An 18,888-nucleotide genomic window follows, 5' to 3' on the forward strand; every position below is an offset into this window, starting at 1 on the left:
GGATTATTTGTAAACAAAATCCATCCTCCTCTCTTTCCTCAAAAACAGTTCAATCACTCTGTCGTACAGATTATCCGTGCACTTCAGTTCCATCAAAAGTCCCTTTCTATCGCCATCGAAGCTGATGCTGAAAGTCGAACCTGCCCTGTCGTATTTCTGCCGTAAGTTTTAATTCGCTTTAGGACTGAAAATGTCCGCTCGACAGAAGCAGTGGACACAGTAATGCTCACCGCCAAATATACCGATGTGAACAGCCACCCCATGCTCTCATTCAGATTTTTCCGATGAAGGAAGTGAAGGAGATCAGTGGGAGATTCTCCTGCAAAATCATCCATGGCATACATTACAGTCAGTTCTGTTTTTAGCCGAGACAGATCAAAAAGCGCTCCGTGGCTCTTGTGTTAAACTGGAGAAGGCTGCATGCGGGAAATTTTTTCTTGTATTCCCGAAACTTCTGGGGCTCGAGGAGTGTGACAAACATCAGGTTTTCGTGGTCTTGAAATCTGGTCTGTGTCTGGCAAATAATATCGTCCAGAATCCTGCCATGGAGTTGGCGGTAGTGCGCGCGGGGATCTTGTGCTTGACCTCTTCGTGCGCTCGGAGTGCCTGCGGTGTGTTCAGTGGCCTCGTGGAGTTCCTCATATCGGCTTCTATCTCGCTCAACGGTGTCACAGAACTCCATTACCCCAGCCAGACAAAGCTGCACATCCAGTTTTTTGTCCTGTAGTATTGAAAAGAGCACGTCTGAATACTCAGAAATGCCATTGAATGTGTGAAGCAAAAAACAAAACTCAAAATCATCCAGACGTGCTTTAAATCCATCAGCACAGCGCACTGTGTCCTCATCATACTCGTCATGATGCTCCAGAATGTGATGAAACAGTTCCTTTAGAGCATCTCTCTTCTCAAAGACCGTATTGACCACCCTGGATGTGTACTGCCACTGTGTTGGTGCCACACGAGGGAGACACTGCTGGCAGATTTCGTCCAGTATTTGCGTGCGCCGAGGCGATCTAGAAAAAAATGCAGCAAGGCCATTGAGGTGGCCAAAAAAGATCTTGCATTGTTTAAGCTTTGAGGCCCCTTGAGTCAGCACTAAATTGAGCCGATGTGCATAGCAGTGTATGAAGAAAGCCAAACCTTTAACCTGCACCCCATTTAATCCAGAAGACATGACCGCTGCGCCATCAAAACCCTGTGCCACAACTTTACCCAGACATTCATTTTCCAACAAAAATCTGATGATAAGACCTGCAATGTCATCGGCTCGCTTCCCACTGGGGACATCTTCAAATCTGACAAATCGCTCCTTGACACCTGTGCCCGTTACGTAACGCAGGACCAGTGCTAGCTGCGCTGCGTTACTCGCGTCTGTCGTCTCATCCACCACAATAGAGATGAACGTCACTGCTTTTTTAACGTCACTTCTTATCTCATCTCCCATCACTTCAGCAATAGCAGTGATCAGGTCGTTTTGTATTTTACCCAACGTCCCACTAAACACTTTATTGGTGGACAGGTGGGAATGTAAATCCGTGTTGCTCTCAGCAATGAGAGAAAGAAGCTCCACATAGTTCCCTCTGTTATTAGATCCCACGCTTTCTTCGTGTCCCCGAAATGAAAGTTCCTGTTTGCCCAAAAAAATGACACAGTCTATCAGTCTTTTGAAGATTTCTCTGTTTTTCGTCACCTTTTCGTTGTGGAGCTCCGTTTCTCTGTGCTCTAGCTCATTCAGCTTTAGAAAACTCCAAAAGTTTTGGAAAGCACCGTTGCTTGTAAGTGTCCGGCAGTGCTGTGATGTCTCATTGCTGCCTTGGTTAGGCAAGTCAAATTTACAAAGCCAGTGTGGCTCCAAACATCATGTCGATCAGTGGCAAATAACAAGCACTCCAGGGCCAGGGGTACCGCTCGTAGTTGGTAACCTGAAAGTGGCGGACAAATCCTCTTCCTGGTTGTGACAGGCTAGCTAGCTTCGGAGTTGTCCGACCTTTCTTAACTATGTCCAGCTTTTCTTGAAAAGTCCGTCTTGAAAATGGCCTTGAAAGTAAATCTGCCACCAAATCTATTTCTTTTCCTCCTTCAGCCATTGTGGGGTGACAAAATAGCTACCATCCCATCCAATCAATGGGTCTGAATACGGTGACGTTGCCGTACGCCTGCTAGAGGGCCCCACTGACACCAACTCAAAATCTGATTGGTTGAAGCAATAGTTTAATCGACATTTATTTTGTGTTAGAGGGCCTGCAGAATGGATTGTGAAGGCCTCTTTGACTTTGACTCTGCCTGGCAACAAATGATGGCTGAAATGTGATTGGTTAAATGCTTTAATACGAAAATACATGTCTGGAAGCAGCACAACAATCGGAAAAGCTATGAAAGGAAGCGGACAGACTATTTGGAATCATTTAATAAGTATTCATGGACAAAATATAATTAACATCAGTTTGTGATTCAGATATTTTTTTAGGCCAGCAGAGAAGGCCTTGCAGGCCCTGACGGCCCACCACTGGTTTTCAGTAAGTTTCTTTGTTTTAACATCTTTTTTTTTCTTTGTTTACATAATGATCTGAGTAGCGTTACGTGACCGTGTCTGTTGCACTGCTTACGCTGTAAGAGGCCGTCGTTGTCTTCTTCATCGTTTCCCAATTCTACATGGAGTCGAGGTTTTATTTCGATGAAAAGGCAGCAGACACAACACCTGCTGTCCCAGTGGATATTCCTTTCTCAATTGCTACTGCAAGTCAGTTTCTAAACAAGTAGGCCATGGCTTACCCGCTTTCCTCATTGACTTTGATTCTGGTTCTGCCCTTTGGTTTTCTTTGATCAATCTCATATTTTTCTTGGTTCCGAGCTCTGCGGTTATTGTTTCACGATATTCATCTCCTGCTCCATATTTTGCTCATAATAATCTGAAAGGTCTTGTAACACATTAGCATCGAACAAAACTTCCTTCTTCTTCCTCTTTTCACATGTCTACTCAACGACCCGTGTAGTATTACACAACCGCGTCTGTTACATTGCCTAATTCCTAAGAGGTTGTCCTAATCTTCTTCTTACTCTTTGTTCCTACTTCATTTCTTCCCACTTCTACATGGCATTGGTGTTGATGATGTAAAAATGGCAGCGGACACAACACCTGCTATCCCACAGTGGATATTCCCTTCTCAATTGCTACTACAACTCAGTTTCCAAACAAGCAGGCCATTTTCCTCATTGACTTTGATTCTGGTTCTGCCCTTTGATTTTCTTTGATCGATCTCATATTTTTCTCGGTTCTGAGCTCTGCTTGTTCTCAACTTCGTTTTTTGTTTCACAATCTGCATCTCCTGGTCCATATTTTGCTCATAATAATCTGAAAGGTCTTGTAACACATTAACATCGAATAAAACTTCCTTCTTCTTCTTCTTTTTTTCCACTTAATTTCTTCCCACTTCTACATGGCATTGATGTTTTCTTGGTTTGATGATATAAAAATGGCAGCAGACACAACACCTGCTATCTCTCAGTGGATACACCTTCTACCCTGAACATGTAGGCCATGGCCTGTCCATCTTTTGATTCTGGTTCTGCCCTTCGGTTTTCCCTGAGGAATCTCATATCTTTCTTGGTTCTGAGCTCTGCTTTTTCTCGACTATGATTTTTGTTTCATGATCTTCACCTCCTGATCCATATTTCAGTCATAATAACCTGAAACGCCTCATAACACGCTTGTTCAGCGTCAAATAAAGTTTGCTTTGGGGCTATTTAGTATTTGTGAATGTTTTAAACATTTGAGACTCACTCTGTGTGTTTTGCAAATTATTGTCTCTAGGCATTTGTTCATTTTTATTGTTCTGTTTTTGGTTTGCCGCGACGCTATTTCATTTTTCACAGACTGCGCCATTATGTAGTGACATTGTGACATTGTGATGCGTAGCTGGCTGGAGGCGTGGCTCCAGGGGTTGCACCGTGTGGCGTCATCGGCGCGACTCAGTCAAACCCAGTGGTCAAGGCATATAAAAGTCGGTTACCAATCTAGGAGGAGTTACCCTTCAGGAGTTTGCTTAGTGTTCATTGGCTTTTGTTATTGATTTCTTGTCTATCATTTTAATTTATAATTTATTTACCGATTACACGTCTGTCTAGCATCTTGGTTACCGACTTTCTGACATCTGTCACACCTACGGCTTATGCCCCATCTTGTTACCTACTTAATAAAATAAATCTGCCACACTTTTCTGCAGATACGTATAACCTATGGCCCTTTCATCTCTTTTGCCGCATACACTGAGCAGTCCTTTCGCTGACCATATTTGTCCATTGTCACGCACGAGCGCATGGGGAGCAGCTTAAGGACCCGACGCGCATTGCGACAAGTCGTGCCAGGGGACAAAGATGGGTCTACTAACCTGTCTGTCTCTCTCTTCCCATTGAATGGACGAAGAGCCGCCACTATAATCCGTCCCGGACAAACAGAACACCAACACTTCTGGATTCCTTTCTCTCCTCTGGTCCCCCATTGATGACGTCCACTACCCATCCACCACCACGCCTTCCCAGCATTCCACGTCCCTAACTTCTGGTCCACCTCTTTAAAATGTCTGTCCACCCATCCATGTTTGTCTGATGTTTTCTTTTGGAAAAGTTTGACCGTACCTTTGTTACAGTATACGGGGCCAAAAACTCCAAACCTTGACAATTTGCAGTTGTCTTTATTACACCATATTAAGACTACAAGTAAGCGGATTTCAATTTAAGGCTTTTTCTTACTTAGTCATTGTTACCTGAAATGTGCCCGTGGTGTGTCTTTGCTTCAAACAAGGTGCCAGGCTGTTTTGCATTATGGAAAACTGACGTTGGCCTCACAGGCACTGTCCTTGCCTGGTTTAGTTCTAATTTATCAAATCACTACTAGTACATAGAGAAATGCGCTGATAGGACTCCATCATTATACTCAGAAGTTAAATATGGTGTCCCGCACTGGGACCTTTACTGTTTTCACTTTACATGTTTCCAGTGGGAACTCTGATTAGAAGACATAACATTCATTTTCACTGGCACGCTGCCGGCACCTAATTATACTTTTCTTTTCGACCAAATGAAGTTTCTCCAATGTTGTTCTTAATTAGATGTGTTGGTGAGTTAAACGAATGGATGGATGAGAACAACTTCTCTTTGAACAAAGAGGAAACAGAGATGTTAATAATTTTGAGGGAACGATGCTGATCCAAACAATATTTTGTCATTATTTAACTTTGTTGGAATCAACACTAGTTTTATGGAATCAACCCACAATCGAGGCGTGACACTAGCATGTCATTTAAAAAGCACACTACAAAACTATCCAAAATATTTTTTTCCTCTTAAAGATGTTGGAAAATGAAGGCATTTTGTAAATAAACGGGATACTGTAATTATATAGTAATTAACTCATGCATTATTTCTAGTAGGATTGACTACTGCAATGCAGTTTTCACAGGCTTCTCAAATCGTTCTTTATATAACTTTCAGTCAATTCAAAATGCTGCTGTAAGAATTATTACAAGAACCAGAAAGTATGAACACATAACTCCAGTTCTTAAATCTTTACACTGGCTCCCGGTTAAGTTTAGGGCAGATTTCAAAATCCTCCTTTTCCATATGAAGCCTTAAATGGCCAAGGTCTGGCTTACTTGTCTGAACTTATCATGACTTACCAAGGATTAATAAAATAACAGGCGGAGGTCGAGCTTTTAGTTACAGGGCCCCTAAACTGTGGAATGGTCTTTCTGCTTCTATAAGAGATGCCCCTTCGGTCTCAGCTTTTAAATCCCAGCTGAAGACTCACTACTTCAGTTTAGCACACCCTGACTAGAGCTGCTGATTAACTGTACAGACTGCATCTCTGTTGTTAGTCATTAGCACTAAAACAGAAGTAACATAATTTGTTACTAACCCTCACCTATTCTGTTTCTCTTCTTGGTATTCAAATGTGGCACTTAGTGCCCACTGCCCACCTGCCAAGTTGTTTTGCTTGCCTAAGGTAAAGTCATCTCTGATGGAGGATTGCAGGAATCGTGGGAAAGAGGGGTCCGTTCATCGGATTGGCTGGCCCAGCTCTGACTCAACTGTGAAATGGCCAAATGGGGGAAGCAGCTTGATGAATGAGGTCTCCAGGACTCTAAACAAATCCAAATCATATTATGTGATATGATCTACTGTTAAATTCTACTCCGTACTTCTACAATTTTTATTTTTATACTGTATTGAGGATTTGTTCTGTGTATTGTGTTGTATTGTATTGTATTAACCCCTTTCTCTTTGACACCCAACCTACCTGGAAAGGGAAGATTTCAAAATCCTCCTTTTACATATGAAGCCTTAAATGGCCGAGGCCCTGCATACTTACAGTATCTGAACTTATCATGGCTTATAAACCTGAGCACACATTAAGATCTCAAGATGTCTGTCTGCTTCTGATTCCAAGGATTAACAAAATAACATTGGAATATCGAGACTTTAGTTACAGGGCCCCGAGGCTGTGGAATGATTTGCCTGCTACTATAAGAGATGCCCCTTCTGTCTGAGCTTTTACATCCCGGCTGAAGGCTCAGCACTTTAATCCAGGATACCCTGACTAGAGCTGCTGATTAGCTGTGCAAACTGCATCTCTGTTGTTAGTCATTTGTACTAAAATATAATATATTTATGATTTGTTATTAATGCTCTCCTACTCTGTCTTCTCTTCTCAGTACTCACATGTGACACTTGGTGCCAACACATTACTGTCATGTTCTTTGCCTGCTATGGAAAAGACATCTATACTAATAAAAGGCAAAGCCCTCACTCACTCACTCACTCACTCACTCACTAACTTCCCGTGTAGGCAGAAGGCTGAAATTTGGCAGGCTCATTCCTTATAGCTTACTTACAAAAGTTGGGCAGGTTTCATTTCGAAATTCTACACGTAACAGTCATAACGGTCGACAACGTCCGCCATGTCGAACTTTCTTATTTACGGCCCCATCTTCACGAAATTTGGTAGGCGACTTCCCTGCGCTAACCAAAACCAATGTACGTACTTATTTCGGTGGTATGACGCCACTGTCAGCCGCCATATTGAACTTTCCAATGTCACTAATTCTTCAACTTCCCGTGTAGGTAGGAGGCTGAAATTTGGCACTTATTTCGGTGGTATGATGCCACGGTCGACCGCCATATTGAACTTTTCAACGGTCTTTGTTAATTATGGGCCCATCTTCAAGAAATTTGGTATGCGGGTTCCCAACGCTAACTGAATCCTACTTACGTACATATATACGTCCATAGCCTGCAGCTCGGTCACCGTGTGGGCGGCGTTGGGTCCCCATCCCAACGCCTCCCGTTGTTGGCTGCCTGCCTATATAAGGCCGTCCGTCGCTCCAGTCTCTACATTCCCTTCCTTGCTTCGCCACGGGATTCACGTCTCCCTGCCGATAACTACAGCCTTTTTATTTAATCCACGACTTCTCCGCTGTTTTATTGTTCATTTATTACGATTATATTTATTGTGTAGGTATTTTAGACTTACTTTACATTGTTCAGGTACCCATTTCCTTTATCATTCAAATCGTACCCCCATTAACATGTCATCGAGGTGATCACCATCGATCAAAGAACTGTCACTTACCGAGTGGTTTCCATGCCGGAGATGGCACCTGCCTTTTCCATTCTCTGTGTTACATATTGCACGGCCATATCAGGCTCACTCTTGATATCCGAAGGAACATTGTGTCTTATGTATTGAATGACTGGGACAGGCTCAAGGTGTGGACTGATGACGGTACAGGAGATAATTAGACTACACAGGAGCACTAGAAGAGTCAAATGCTTAAGCCCTTCACCTATGGATCTGCATGTGAGTTGATGACTGCCGCTGAATTGTTCGGTTGTCACTTTCAAGTGTACCGAAATGGCCAAATATTTTACACCTTCCGACAACCGCCAATGCCTCTTAAACATCTTAGATTGACAGGTGACGATTTCAGTAGTGGACACTTTGATGTTTATGAATGTTTAAACTCTCAAAAGCTGGATGTGAAGTTATCGATGAAACCGGTTGTATACTTACAGTGCCTGACAGATGCCGAATGTCACTTCAACACAAGTCCTACAAATACTGTCGTCATTGAAACAAACCATGAAACTCAAACCGATTATGACAGCAGCAATCCAAGCTGTGAGATTTGAGACAAGATTACTGTTCACATGGCCAACTGTACGTTACATGCTCAAGAGTAAGCTCAGCGCACAGCTTGGTCATATTACAACCGGAGGGCCGAACTCACAACGTGGTGTACAAAGAGATCCTTAACAGATAATTAGTGGTATATTTTCACTCAGTTTAAAAAGGTTTAATTTTCTTCTTAATAAAATTTTTAAGGCAGTACTTCGTCGCTGCAAAGCGCGGATATTTTGTTAGTCTCAGATAAAGGAGCACAGGAATCATGGGGTAGAAGGTCCTTTTACTTGATTGGCCATTCCAACACTCTAGAATGGCCAGTAAGGGGAGGCCGCTAGTTGGCCGAGGTCACCAAGACTCTGATGGTGTCCAGCTTGTCTCTGACTCCTTGTCTACAATCTGGCGATGGTTTCTCCCCTTAACTGATAGATGTCGTTTATATTAACTAGTTTCTACTTTCTTGTTGGGATATTTGAACAAATCTGTATCCTTATACGTATATGACAGCTCTGTATTTAGTGAGGGGTATCATCTAGAGCTGCATTTTGCTTTGTAGTTTGTACTGCTGTGTTGCATTTCTGAGGTGGCCATGACAGATTGGCCTGTTAGCTCTGTGAAGATGATTACTTGTGTTTGTATTTACCGCATAGTTTGACACTCATTGAGCGCCCAACCTAGCGGGAAGGGGGTCTCTCTCTGAATTGCTTTTCCCAAGATTTCTTCCATTTGATTTTTTTCTCTACAAGGTTTATTTGGGGTAAGTTTTTATCTTCTTTGGGAGTCAAGGCTGGGGTGCTGTCAAAAAACAGGGCCTTGTTAAGGCCCACTGAGGCATTCCTTGTGCGGTTCTGGGCCATACAAGAATTTAGTTGTTGTTGTTGGGGCTAAGGTGCTATTTTGCCGAGCTTTCCTATTCCCATTTTTTAACAACCGGTGGGTATTTCAGGTGCTGGTTCCACAGGTGGGTGCCGGATGATGTCTTTCTCACAAATGCCACCCTCAGTTATTAAAGGCACAAAGATGAATGGAGTGCGGTGGCGGCAGCACATCGTTATCTCGACATGTCGATGGCTGCTTTGTTCAGACGATAAAGAGGCTCAAAGCAGATCTCGGACCCTGCCACTCACCAGTCCATACTGGGCCGCGAATGAAGAAAAGGCTAAAACTGAATTACAGATGAGGAAGGCGGCCATTAATCATTGTCGTGGTTTCTGTTTTTGAGCGCTTTTTATTTCTATTACCCCCATGTCAAAAGATTGCTTAAAAGGTGGGCAGACATTTCCAACTCCCGTTAAGACTTCTGCTATCAGGCAAGTTTACAATGCTGCTTGTACCCTACAGGGATGGTTATATAAAATATTACAAGGAACGTATACAATCTTTTATCAAACCCCCAATTCATAATAAATTCAAAATAACAGTTAAATATTGTCATTGTTTAGTTAACATCAATTGTTAAAGAGAGGAAAAAAAACTTCTTAGATTTCATCCATCCATCCATTTTGTAACCCGCTGAATCCAAACACAGGGTCACGGGGGTCTGCTGGAGCCAATCTCAGCCAACACTGGGCACAAGGCAGGAACCAATCCTGGGCAGGGTGCCAACCCACCGCAGCCCCTTAGATTTCATTAGTGCAAAAATACAGTGTCGAGTATGAAGGTTAGAGGATCCCCTTCTGGGCTCAGTCAGGCTGTGTGATCATCTCGGGTACACAGGGGGCGCTGTCACTAACTATGTCACAGTCCTGAGAAGGCAGTGAGGGCAACTGGTCCGAGGCCTATAAAGCCCTGGCACTTCTGCCATTTTATTTTGGACAGAGCAAACCACCAGATGGAGCTCCTCAAAAATGAGATCTGCTCAAGAAGAGCCAATGGGTGGGGGGATGATGGGGGCTTCTCTTTGTTTTGTTTCAAAACGACAAAAGTTCAAAATCAAACACCCGGTTTGCACGCCAAAATTTCCTTCCCTCACCTGACCGTCACAGTCACGGCCAAAAATAACTGGCACTCGGTGTTTTACACAAATGGCCGTGTACTGCGAGGGGTCAAATACCCAATTCTTACATACAGTCATAGCCAAAGATACTGGCACCTCTGCACCTCTCCCAGAAAAGTGTGCCAACTCTAAATGCTTTGGTCTTCGTGTGTTTATTTCTATTCTTTGCTTTGGAACAACACAGAAAAGCAGAGAAACCAAAAGTCCAACAGTTGCTCTTTGTACATTTCCTGGATCTTTATTCTCTGCATTTAATCTTTTGATGCGTCTTTTAGCTTCGTTTTCTCTCTCCCGCATTGGGCTTTGGTATTATTCCTGCTTTGTTCTCGGTACTAACCTTGCCTGTCATATTCAATTGCATCTTTAACAAACTCATCTTCACCTGTGAGCAGCACACTGAGGGACGTAACTCTGACGATCGCATTGATTTCAGTCGGTGACGCGACTTTTTAAAACTCAACACCATGGACTTCATGTTATCCGTGACTGATGAGTCTTGATGAAACAGCATTGTTGTTGTTCTGAATTTACAGATTAGAAATCCAACATGAATGTGCTGCCACAAGTTTGCTTAGCAGATTAGTTTTGGTATTGATTTCTGATTTACAATTTGGGACTTTCGTGATTTGGATATGGCACAAAAAATGTACGCTGGGAAGAGAAGGCATTTCTTACCGTTATTATGGGAGACGACAGAGTCTTCTGGTGGGGGGTCAGTTGATTCACAGTCCTGTTCCTTTTTCTCGTGCTCCATTAGTCTGTCTACCAGGGCGATGATGCAGTTTAAGCTCTGAGCCACGTTCACCCAAACCCGGTCCTGTACGACAAAGAAACGGCCATTACAGGAGTGACAAGGGACCTACGCCCAGAGGCCTGAAGACAGACATTATCTACTTAGAGAACAGTGGATACCAAAAGAAGTCAGAGCCCTTCATATTATAGATAGATAGATAGATAGATAGATAGATAGATAGATAGATAGATAGATAGATAGATAAGATAGATAGATAGATAGTGTCAGGGATGCCAGGGGCTACGACCCGGCCAGGACGCCCTGAAGGACCAGAAGAGGGTATACGCCTGCCCTGGATCACGTGGGGGCCCATGGTCACCGCCAGGGGGCGCCCCAATGCCTTTGGAGCCCTGGACCTCAGCACTTCCGCCACACCAGGAAGTGCTGGGGGGAAAAGAAGAAGGGACACCTGGAGAGCTTCCGGGAGAACAGCCGGCACTTCCACTACACAAGGGCCGGTCGGTGGATGATTGCTGGAATTCACCTGGAGCACATCCGGGTGCTAATAAAAGGGGCTGCCTCCCTTCATTCGAGGCTGGAGTCGGGTGGAGGCAGGACAAGGCAGAAGAGAGTGTGAAGGCGGCCCGAAAAAGAAGGCATTGAGTGGCCAGGACTTTGTGGGGTTTGTGTGTGCACTGATTTTGGACTTTGTAAATATTGTAAATAAACGTGTGGTGGTGAATTTACAACATGTCTGCCTGTCTGTGCCTGGGTAATGTTCACAATAGATAGATAGATAGATAGATAGATAGATAGATAGATAGATAGATAGATAGATAGATAGATAGATAGATAGATAGATAGATAGATAGATAGATAGATAGATACTGTGGGATTACTTTTCTATGCTTTACGTTGCTCAGTGTTAATCAAAGGCATTAAAAGGTCAACTGGGATAACTAATCTGCTAGGGTGTGCAAGATAAGACTCTTCAAGCGAACTGTTGTGCAAACAAAAAACGGGTGCAGTGTGCTTGAACTGGGTGTGCGAAACCTGCAAAGATTAAATGTGGCAAGTATGTGCTTGAAAAAAGGAAACTGGTAATGGGCGAAACTTAAAATATGGTAACTTTAAGTCATGTACGCTGGTTAAAGTAAGGTCATAAAAGGTGTAAGCACTGCATTAACCAATCATTTTATATCTTAAAGTTGTATAATCATGAATCAGCTTATCTCACACAGCCACCCTAAAAGATAAAAAAATGTTTGAATCACTTTGCTCAAGAAGATACTCTGATCACCTCTCTCTTCAAATAGAAAATAAAGCCGCATTGGTAAGCTTCATTTGTGCCTGGCTACTTGACTTAAAGGGGGCTTTTTGGGGTCTTAATTCCCACAATAGATAGATAGATAGATAGATAGATAGATAGATAGATAGATAGATAGATAGATAGATAGATATGAAAGGCACTATATAATAGATAGATAGATAGATAGATAGATAGATAGATAGATAGATAGATAGATAGATAGATAGATATGAAAGGCACTATATAATAGATAGATAGATAGATAGATAGATAGATAGATAGATAGATAGATACAGTACTTTAATAGAATTATTCAGACCCTACACTAAGAATTTTATAGAAGCCACATTAGCACACACAACGGGAGGCCAAACCACGCCTGTGGGTCCTTGCCTAAATGTGCTGTTCTATGCTGTAAAGAGGAGAACCAACTTAAAAAGGGAACAAGGCACGCATTTTAAAAGGAGGATCTGGGAAGGAGCTCCTATCTGGAAAGCAAATAAAGCTAAGGTTCAGGTGTACGGAAAAAACAGAGTGCTGGCTAACCAGGAATGGCCTTCGGAGCCCCACGGCTTTACCTTGCATTTTTGATGCTTGCGTCTGCAATGGGCGGACGTTAACACCAATACAACTGGGTAAGGCAGACTTCAACATTCAATAAAAGAGTCGTCATAAAGCCGGGGAGTTCGCTTCTATTTTATATATATATGCTGGATTTATCAGCGGACTTCCGAGGCCGGATGGATACAAAGCTAAGACAAAGTTGATATAAAAGGGACTGGGACTGTGTATGTCTAATTTATATATGTATGTACAGTGGGTATAGAAAAGAATCCCCCCTTCGAAATATTCCCATTTTTTTTTCTTTACTGCCTTAAATGAAAACACACACAAAAAATATTTATTCCCAGCTTTACTTACTCGATGCCACCTCTAACATCCAAGTGAAAGATATCACAGCCACAGTTCAGAAAAATCATAAAAAATCAAAAACAAGACCTACTGAGATTAATAAAAGATCACCCCCCATGTCAATGTCATTCTGTTGACCCCCCTTTTACTTTAATGACAGCCTTGACTCTGTTGATTTTGCTCTATCAGCTCTGCACACCTCGACTGAGCCCACTCAATATTTGCCCCCCACTCTTCTTTCCAGTTGAACTGTTCAAGTTTGGTCACATTGGCTGGTAAATGTTGGTGGTCTGCTATCTTCAGATCTTTCCACAGATTTTCAGTGTGATTTAGGTCTGGGCTCTGACTGGCCACACCAGGACATTCACTTTTTTACCTTCAGCCACTGGGTGGTCAATGTTACTGTGTCCTTCAGGTCGTTGTCGTGTTGAAAGGTGAACATTCTGCCCATCTTCAACTTTCTGGCAGAGAGTAGCAGGTTTTCCTCCAGCATTTGATGGTGTTTTGCCCCCTCCATTTCTCCTTCTACCCTAACGAGAGCCCCAGGACCCCCACATCAGGATGCTGCCCCCTCCATGCTTTACTGTAGGTATGGTGTGTTGTGGATGGTGAGCTGCCTTGGTGGACCGTTTGGTCAAATAGTTTGATTTTGGTCTCATCTGACCAGAAGACCTTTTAACACTTGGCATCAGAATCTTCAAGGTGCATTGTGGGAAAGCTGAAACGAGCCTTAATGTGGCCTTTCTTCAGAAGTGTGACCCTCATGAATAAGCCACAATTGTGTAACGATTGTGAAATTGTTGTCATCTGCACACCATTAATGACCACTCTGTGCCATCAAATCCCGTAACTCCTTCAAAGTGGCCATTGGCATCTTGATAGCCTCCAGTTTGGAGGATCCAGGGAGGGTCCTAGTAGTACCAAACACTTCTTTATTATGGACTTTACTGAGCTCCTTGGGATTGATGAAGCCTTTGAGATGTTTTTGGTCTCCATCTCCTGCCTCATGTCTGTCCACAACTCTGTCCCTGAGATCTTCTGAAAGTGGCCTGCCACCCATAGTCAGTTGTGTGCAGCCAGTTGCTCTACCAAGCAAGGGAATGAATGGACCAGGAACAGCTTCACAAATCACACTCATTACAATTGATCACCGGTGGAAGAAAGCCAGTAACGGAAATGGAAATGGTGGGCACTGACACCTGAGTGAGTTTTTCGAGGGTCCATTTATTAATCTCAGGATTTCTTGTTTTTGATTGTTTATAATTTTTCTGAACTGTAGCTGTGATTTCCTTCACTTGGATGTTATAGACTGCATTGACTAAGTGAAGCTGGAAAAAATATTAGTTTGTGTGTTTACATTTAAGGCTGTAAAGGAAAACAAATGGGAATATTTCGAAGGGGGGATTCTTTTCTATACCCACTGTATATGTATGTGCTGTGAATATATTTGTGCCGTCTGTAAATGGTAATATTTCCTTTTTTTCTCTTTCTTTCTTTTCTGTTTCACCATTTTCTGGGGAGTGCATTATAGAAGGGTTCAAGGGGGTGGTCACATTAATTAGTATTTGTTCAGTTGTTCCGGATTTGGGTAGGATTGCTTAAAGGGTGTTTATAGTTTTGTTTGGTTGTTTATAACATATATTCTTGTTTGTTTAATTAACTTAATTGCTTGGGTGGTTATTTCCTTTTGGAAATTCATAAAGGACATCTCCAGCTGAGGGGATCAAATTGGGGCTAAAGTTCTGTCTGGTTCCGTTCCCAATAGACTTAGTTTTTCCTAAGAGTTGGAGATTCGCGTGTGTGCCGAGCTCCTCATTCTACTTTAAGAAGAACTCACTACAGAGTCTTAAAGAAAATAAATTGCAAACGTTTTGGTCTGTTTTCATCAAATGCAGTCTCCCCGATTTGTTCTTTGCTTTGAGTGTCAATGGCTGATTGTCGTCCTCGTCACAGCCTTGAAACCGCAGGATCGAAGTGTGTGAGTGGTGGGCCAGCCAATCGTATGAAGAGAAGTGCGGAGGCGGAGCTGGTCAATAACGAGGCGCTCACTTGTGAAAACCCTGCGTTCGCACTCATTGATGAAACAGGAATACAACTAAGACTCTGCAGGTAATTGATTACAGATTGTCACTTAATATGGAGACGATGCCACGACCAGCTGTCGCGGCCAAGGTGACGGTACAACGGCATACCAGTCACAAAAATAAAAATCGTGAGTGGTCTCCCCTAGGCTTTCTCATATAATCAGATATGGGGATGGATGTTTGAGAAGTAAACCACAAGACAGGATTCTATTTTTACATTATGTGCATTAAATAAGCATCAACAACAAATCAAATCAAATTAGTAATATATTGAACAATTATTATAAAAGTAAAGTTGAATAAATCGGACTCTGTGGCTGCATGAATAAAAGGTAAAGTACCATTTCCAGTTAACGGAAATAGTCCAAAAATTGATAGAAATCTACGTTTTGTACCTCATACTTGTATGTATGCAAAGTTTGGTTGACTGAAGTGGAAGTGTCCTCAAGTTATTGTGATTACAAACACACACACACACACACACACACACACACACACACACACAGAGAAAGACAGAATTCCATAAATGGTATTTTTGGACTCAGGTAGGTTTAAAACGTCGAGATTTATCAAAATCTTGACATCGAATATTTGGACGATTACATCACTTTCCCTGTACTTCATATATGACAAAGTCAGGGAGGTGTAAAACATCGAGATTCATCAAAATCTCGACATCAAATCTTTGGATGATTACAATACTGTCCCTGTACTTCGTATACAAGAAAGTAAAAATGATTGCATCATAGACTTCTAGTTCCACTACAACGTGAATGCACTGCATTGTGGGTTCGGCTGAATATTGCTCGGCTATGTGGAGTGTTGCATTCATGTAGGAATTTCTGAAGGCTACTCAGTTTGTCTCTGGTGTAACCACGGGCTCGGCCACTCTGAGGTTGTTTCTGGGCCGCATTCGAATAGGCCGGCCATTTGAGCTGAAATAAACACGGTTAAGAGAAACGGAACAAAAAATATCTCTTACCCATTCTTCATCATCATATTCTGAATGCTGGGGGATGGAGTCTTGGCGCTTTAACGTTGACTGGCACCGCTCCTTGGGCGAGGTCTGATTTGCGCCGACATTGTTGCACACGGGCGAATTTCCTTTGGAGACGTAGCCAGGTCGGGCGGTGTAGAGGGCCAGCAGTGCGTTCTTGACCAGTTCATCTTTCAGCACGTGTACAAACTGCTCTGTCTGTAAAGCAATCAATCAATCAATCAATCAAATGACACTTCTTTTAAGTACAGTCACCACTTACTGATCGGTTCTAATCTGTTTCCTAAAATCAGGTTGGAAATGAAAAACTGGATATCAAAAGAGTACAGAAATGTAAAAAATAATAAAAAAATTCACATTTCACTGAAGCCTGGGCACCAGTTCATGGGGTACTCACCTCCAGCAGCACCAAACCGCTTGCACCAGTTTTACTCTCCATGTCAATGTCTGATGACCAATTCACGTTGACATCACCATCACTTGACTCAACAGTTGCGGACGGTCAGAACTCCTACCTGGCCGGGATGTGCTTACAGTGGAAGGGCTTGGGGAGACAGCGTGCAAAGGGCATTATCTCCCCCCCAGATCACTGGGTGGCAAACCTGGGGTTGCTACGGCACCACGGATTCCCACAGGGCTTCATGGGAGTTGGGTTCCAGGGCTGCTGCAAGGGGTTGCAGAGCCCTACTTTGTTGGGCTACTGCCTTACCTGCACGTGCTCACGGACAAAAGCTGTTGGGGGACCGGAAGTACTCCCAGGTACGCCAGCTATGGAGGAGTGGAGGTGAAGAGACAGAGAAGGGGAAAGAGAGAGTAAAGAGAAGGAGAAGGAGAAAGGAGCGTGTTGCTGTATACTGTGCTGCTAAGGACAGCGACTGGAGAGCATTCCCCTCGTAAATAAACCCGTGTGTTGTGTGCTAAACGTCTGCCTACTGTCTGTCTATGTTGGGTTTTGGGGGCTGGAGCGCCCCCTGCGGGACACACAACCGAGTGCTCAGGTTCAGTTTGTTCTAAAAGTGGCTTTACATTTTTTTTGTTTATATGCCATTGTGTGTTTCGGTTGAAGGCTCCGCCCCACTCTTAATAATTAACAAAAAAATGGCAAAACGCATAGAAATATTGAGGATTCTTTTGCAGCATGATGTTATTTCATCCACTAGATGGCAGCAGAATACTGTTATTCAAGTGTTATTTGGGCTTAATGCTTGTCACAGGAGGCTGGGGTGGTACCCAGCCGGGACGCCCAGGAGGACCAGAGGAGGGCTTATGCTTATGGGGGTGACCACCCTGGTGGTTTTGGGGACCACAGGAACTGAGGTTGGAAGCTCAACCCTATAGGGGCCCGTGGTCACCGCCAGCGGGCGCCCCAATGCCTGAGGAGCCCTAGCCCTCAGCACTTCCGCCACACCCAGAAGTGCTGGGGGGGAAGAAGACCAGGGACACCCGGAGTGACTTCCGGGTGAGCAGCCAGTACTTCTGCCACACTGGGGAGTGCCAGTGGATGATTATCGGGAGGCACCTGGAGCACGTCCAGGTAGGGATAAAAGGGGCCACCTCCCTCCATTCATTGGCTGGAGTCGAGTGTGGAGTTGACGAGGTCTTGGACGAGAGGAGTGGAGGCGGCCTGAAGAGAAGAGAGAAGCATTGTGAGGCCTGGACTTTTTGGGAGTTTTTGGGGTTGTGTGTGCACTATTGTATATACTAGTTGTTTAATAAACGTGTTGTGGGTGATTTAAACATGTCTACCTGTCTGTGTCCGGGCCATCTCCCCCATGATATAAAAGCAGATGATTACGTTTCACCCCGAGTCCGACTCTGGCTTAACCAAAATTACATAGAAGTCCGAGTGTAAGTCAGGCTCAGCGTTAATGGTAAGAAGATTAACAGGCGTTTTTCAGTCAGTTCAGAACAACACAATAAAATATGAAACAAAATAATGCATGTCATGGGCGGCACGGTGGCGCAGTGGTAGTGCTGCTGCCTCGCAGTTAGGAGACCCGGGTTCGCTTCCCGGGTCCTCCCTGCGTGGAGTTTGCATGTTCTCCCCGTGTCTGCGTGGGTTTCCTCCGGGCACTCCGGTTTCCTCCCACAGTCCAAAGACTTGCAGGTTAGGTGGATTGGCGATTCTAAATTGGCCCTGGTGTGTGCTTGGTGTGTGGGTGTGTTTGTGTGTGTCCTGCGGTGGGTTGGCACCCTGCCCAGGATTGGTTCCTGCCTTGTGCCCTGTGTTGGCTGGGATTGGCTCCAGCAGACCCCCGTGACCCTGTATTCGGATTCAGCGGGTTAGAAAATGGATGGATGGATGGATAATGCATGTCATCTCCTTCCACACCTACCAGGCTGACACCCAATGCATGGTGAGGCAGACTGGCTGCTTTTATGCCAGACCCAGGAGTACTTCCAGTGCCACAGCGTTGCACCCCAGATCAGGCGGAGCAGCCATAAAGTAGGGAGACCTTCCCAGGCAATGCCACCAGCGCTAGAAAAAGTCCAGAGAAGTGCGACTCAGCTGATCCCATGGCTACAGGGAAAGAGTGATGAGGATTTAAAGAGCTGAGCCTTTACAGAGATGAAGAGGAGATCTGACTAAAGTGTTTAAATCGATGAAGGGAATGAGTTCACTGGATCGAGAAGGCGACTTTAAAATTAGTTCACGGGGACACTTGTGAAGGGGAAAC

General features: G+C 43.8%; 1 protein-coding gene across 10 annotated transcripts in view; it reads right to left on the reverse strand.

The window, feature by feature from the left end:
• Positions 1 to 18,888, reverse strand: part of inpp4b (inositol polyphosphate-4-phosphatase type II B) — a 506,601-nt gene that overhangs the window by 131,490 nt on the left and 356,223 nt on the right. For all 10 annotated transcript variants that reach the window (XR_005633279.1, XR_005633278.1, XR_005633277.1 and 7 more), the window contains 2 exons: positions 16,196 to 16,408; positions 10,851 to 10,992 (listed from right to left, as the gene is read on the reverse strand). Coding sequence is in view for 7 of the 10 variants with exons in the window: in XM_039750186.1 (XP_039606120.1) it covers positions 10,851 to 10,992; positions 16,196 to 16,408 (355 nt within the window). In the remaining 3 variants the exon portion in view is untranslated. The remainder of the gene's footprint in view (positions 1 to 10,850; positions 10,993 to 16,195; positions 16,409 to 18,888) is intronic.

This window comes from Polypterus senegalus, chromosome 4 (assembly GCF_016835505.1).
Source record: "Polypterus senegalus isolate Bchr_013 chromosome 4, ASM1683550v1, whole genome shotgun sequence".
In the NCBI taxonomy this organism is placed as follows: domain Eukaryota; kingdom Metazoa; phylum Chordata; class Cladistia; order Polypteriformes; family Polypteridae; genus Polypterus; species Polypterus senegalus.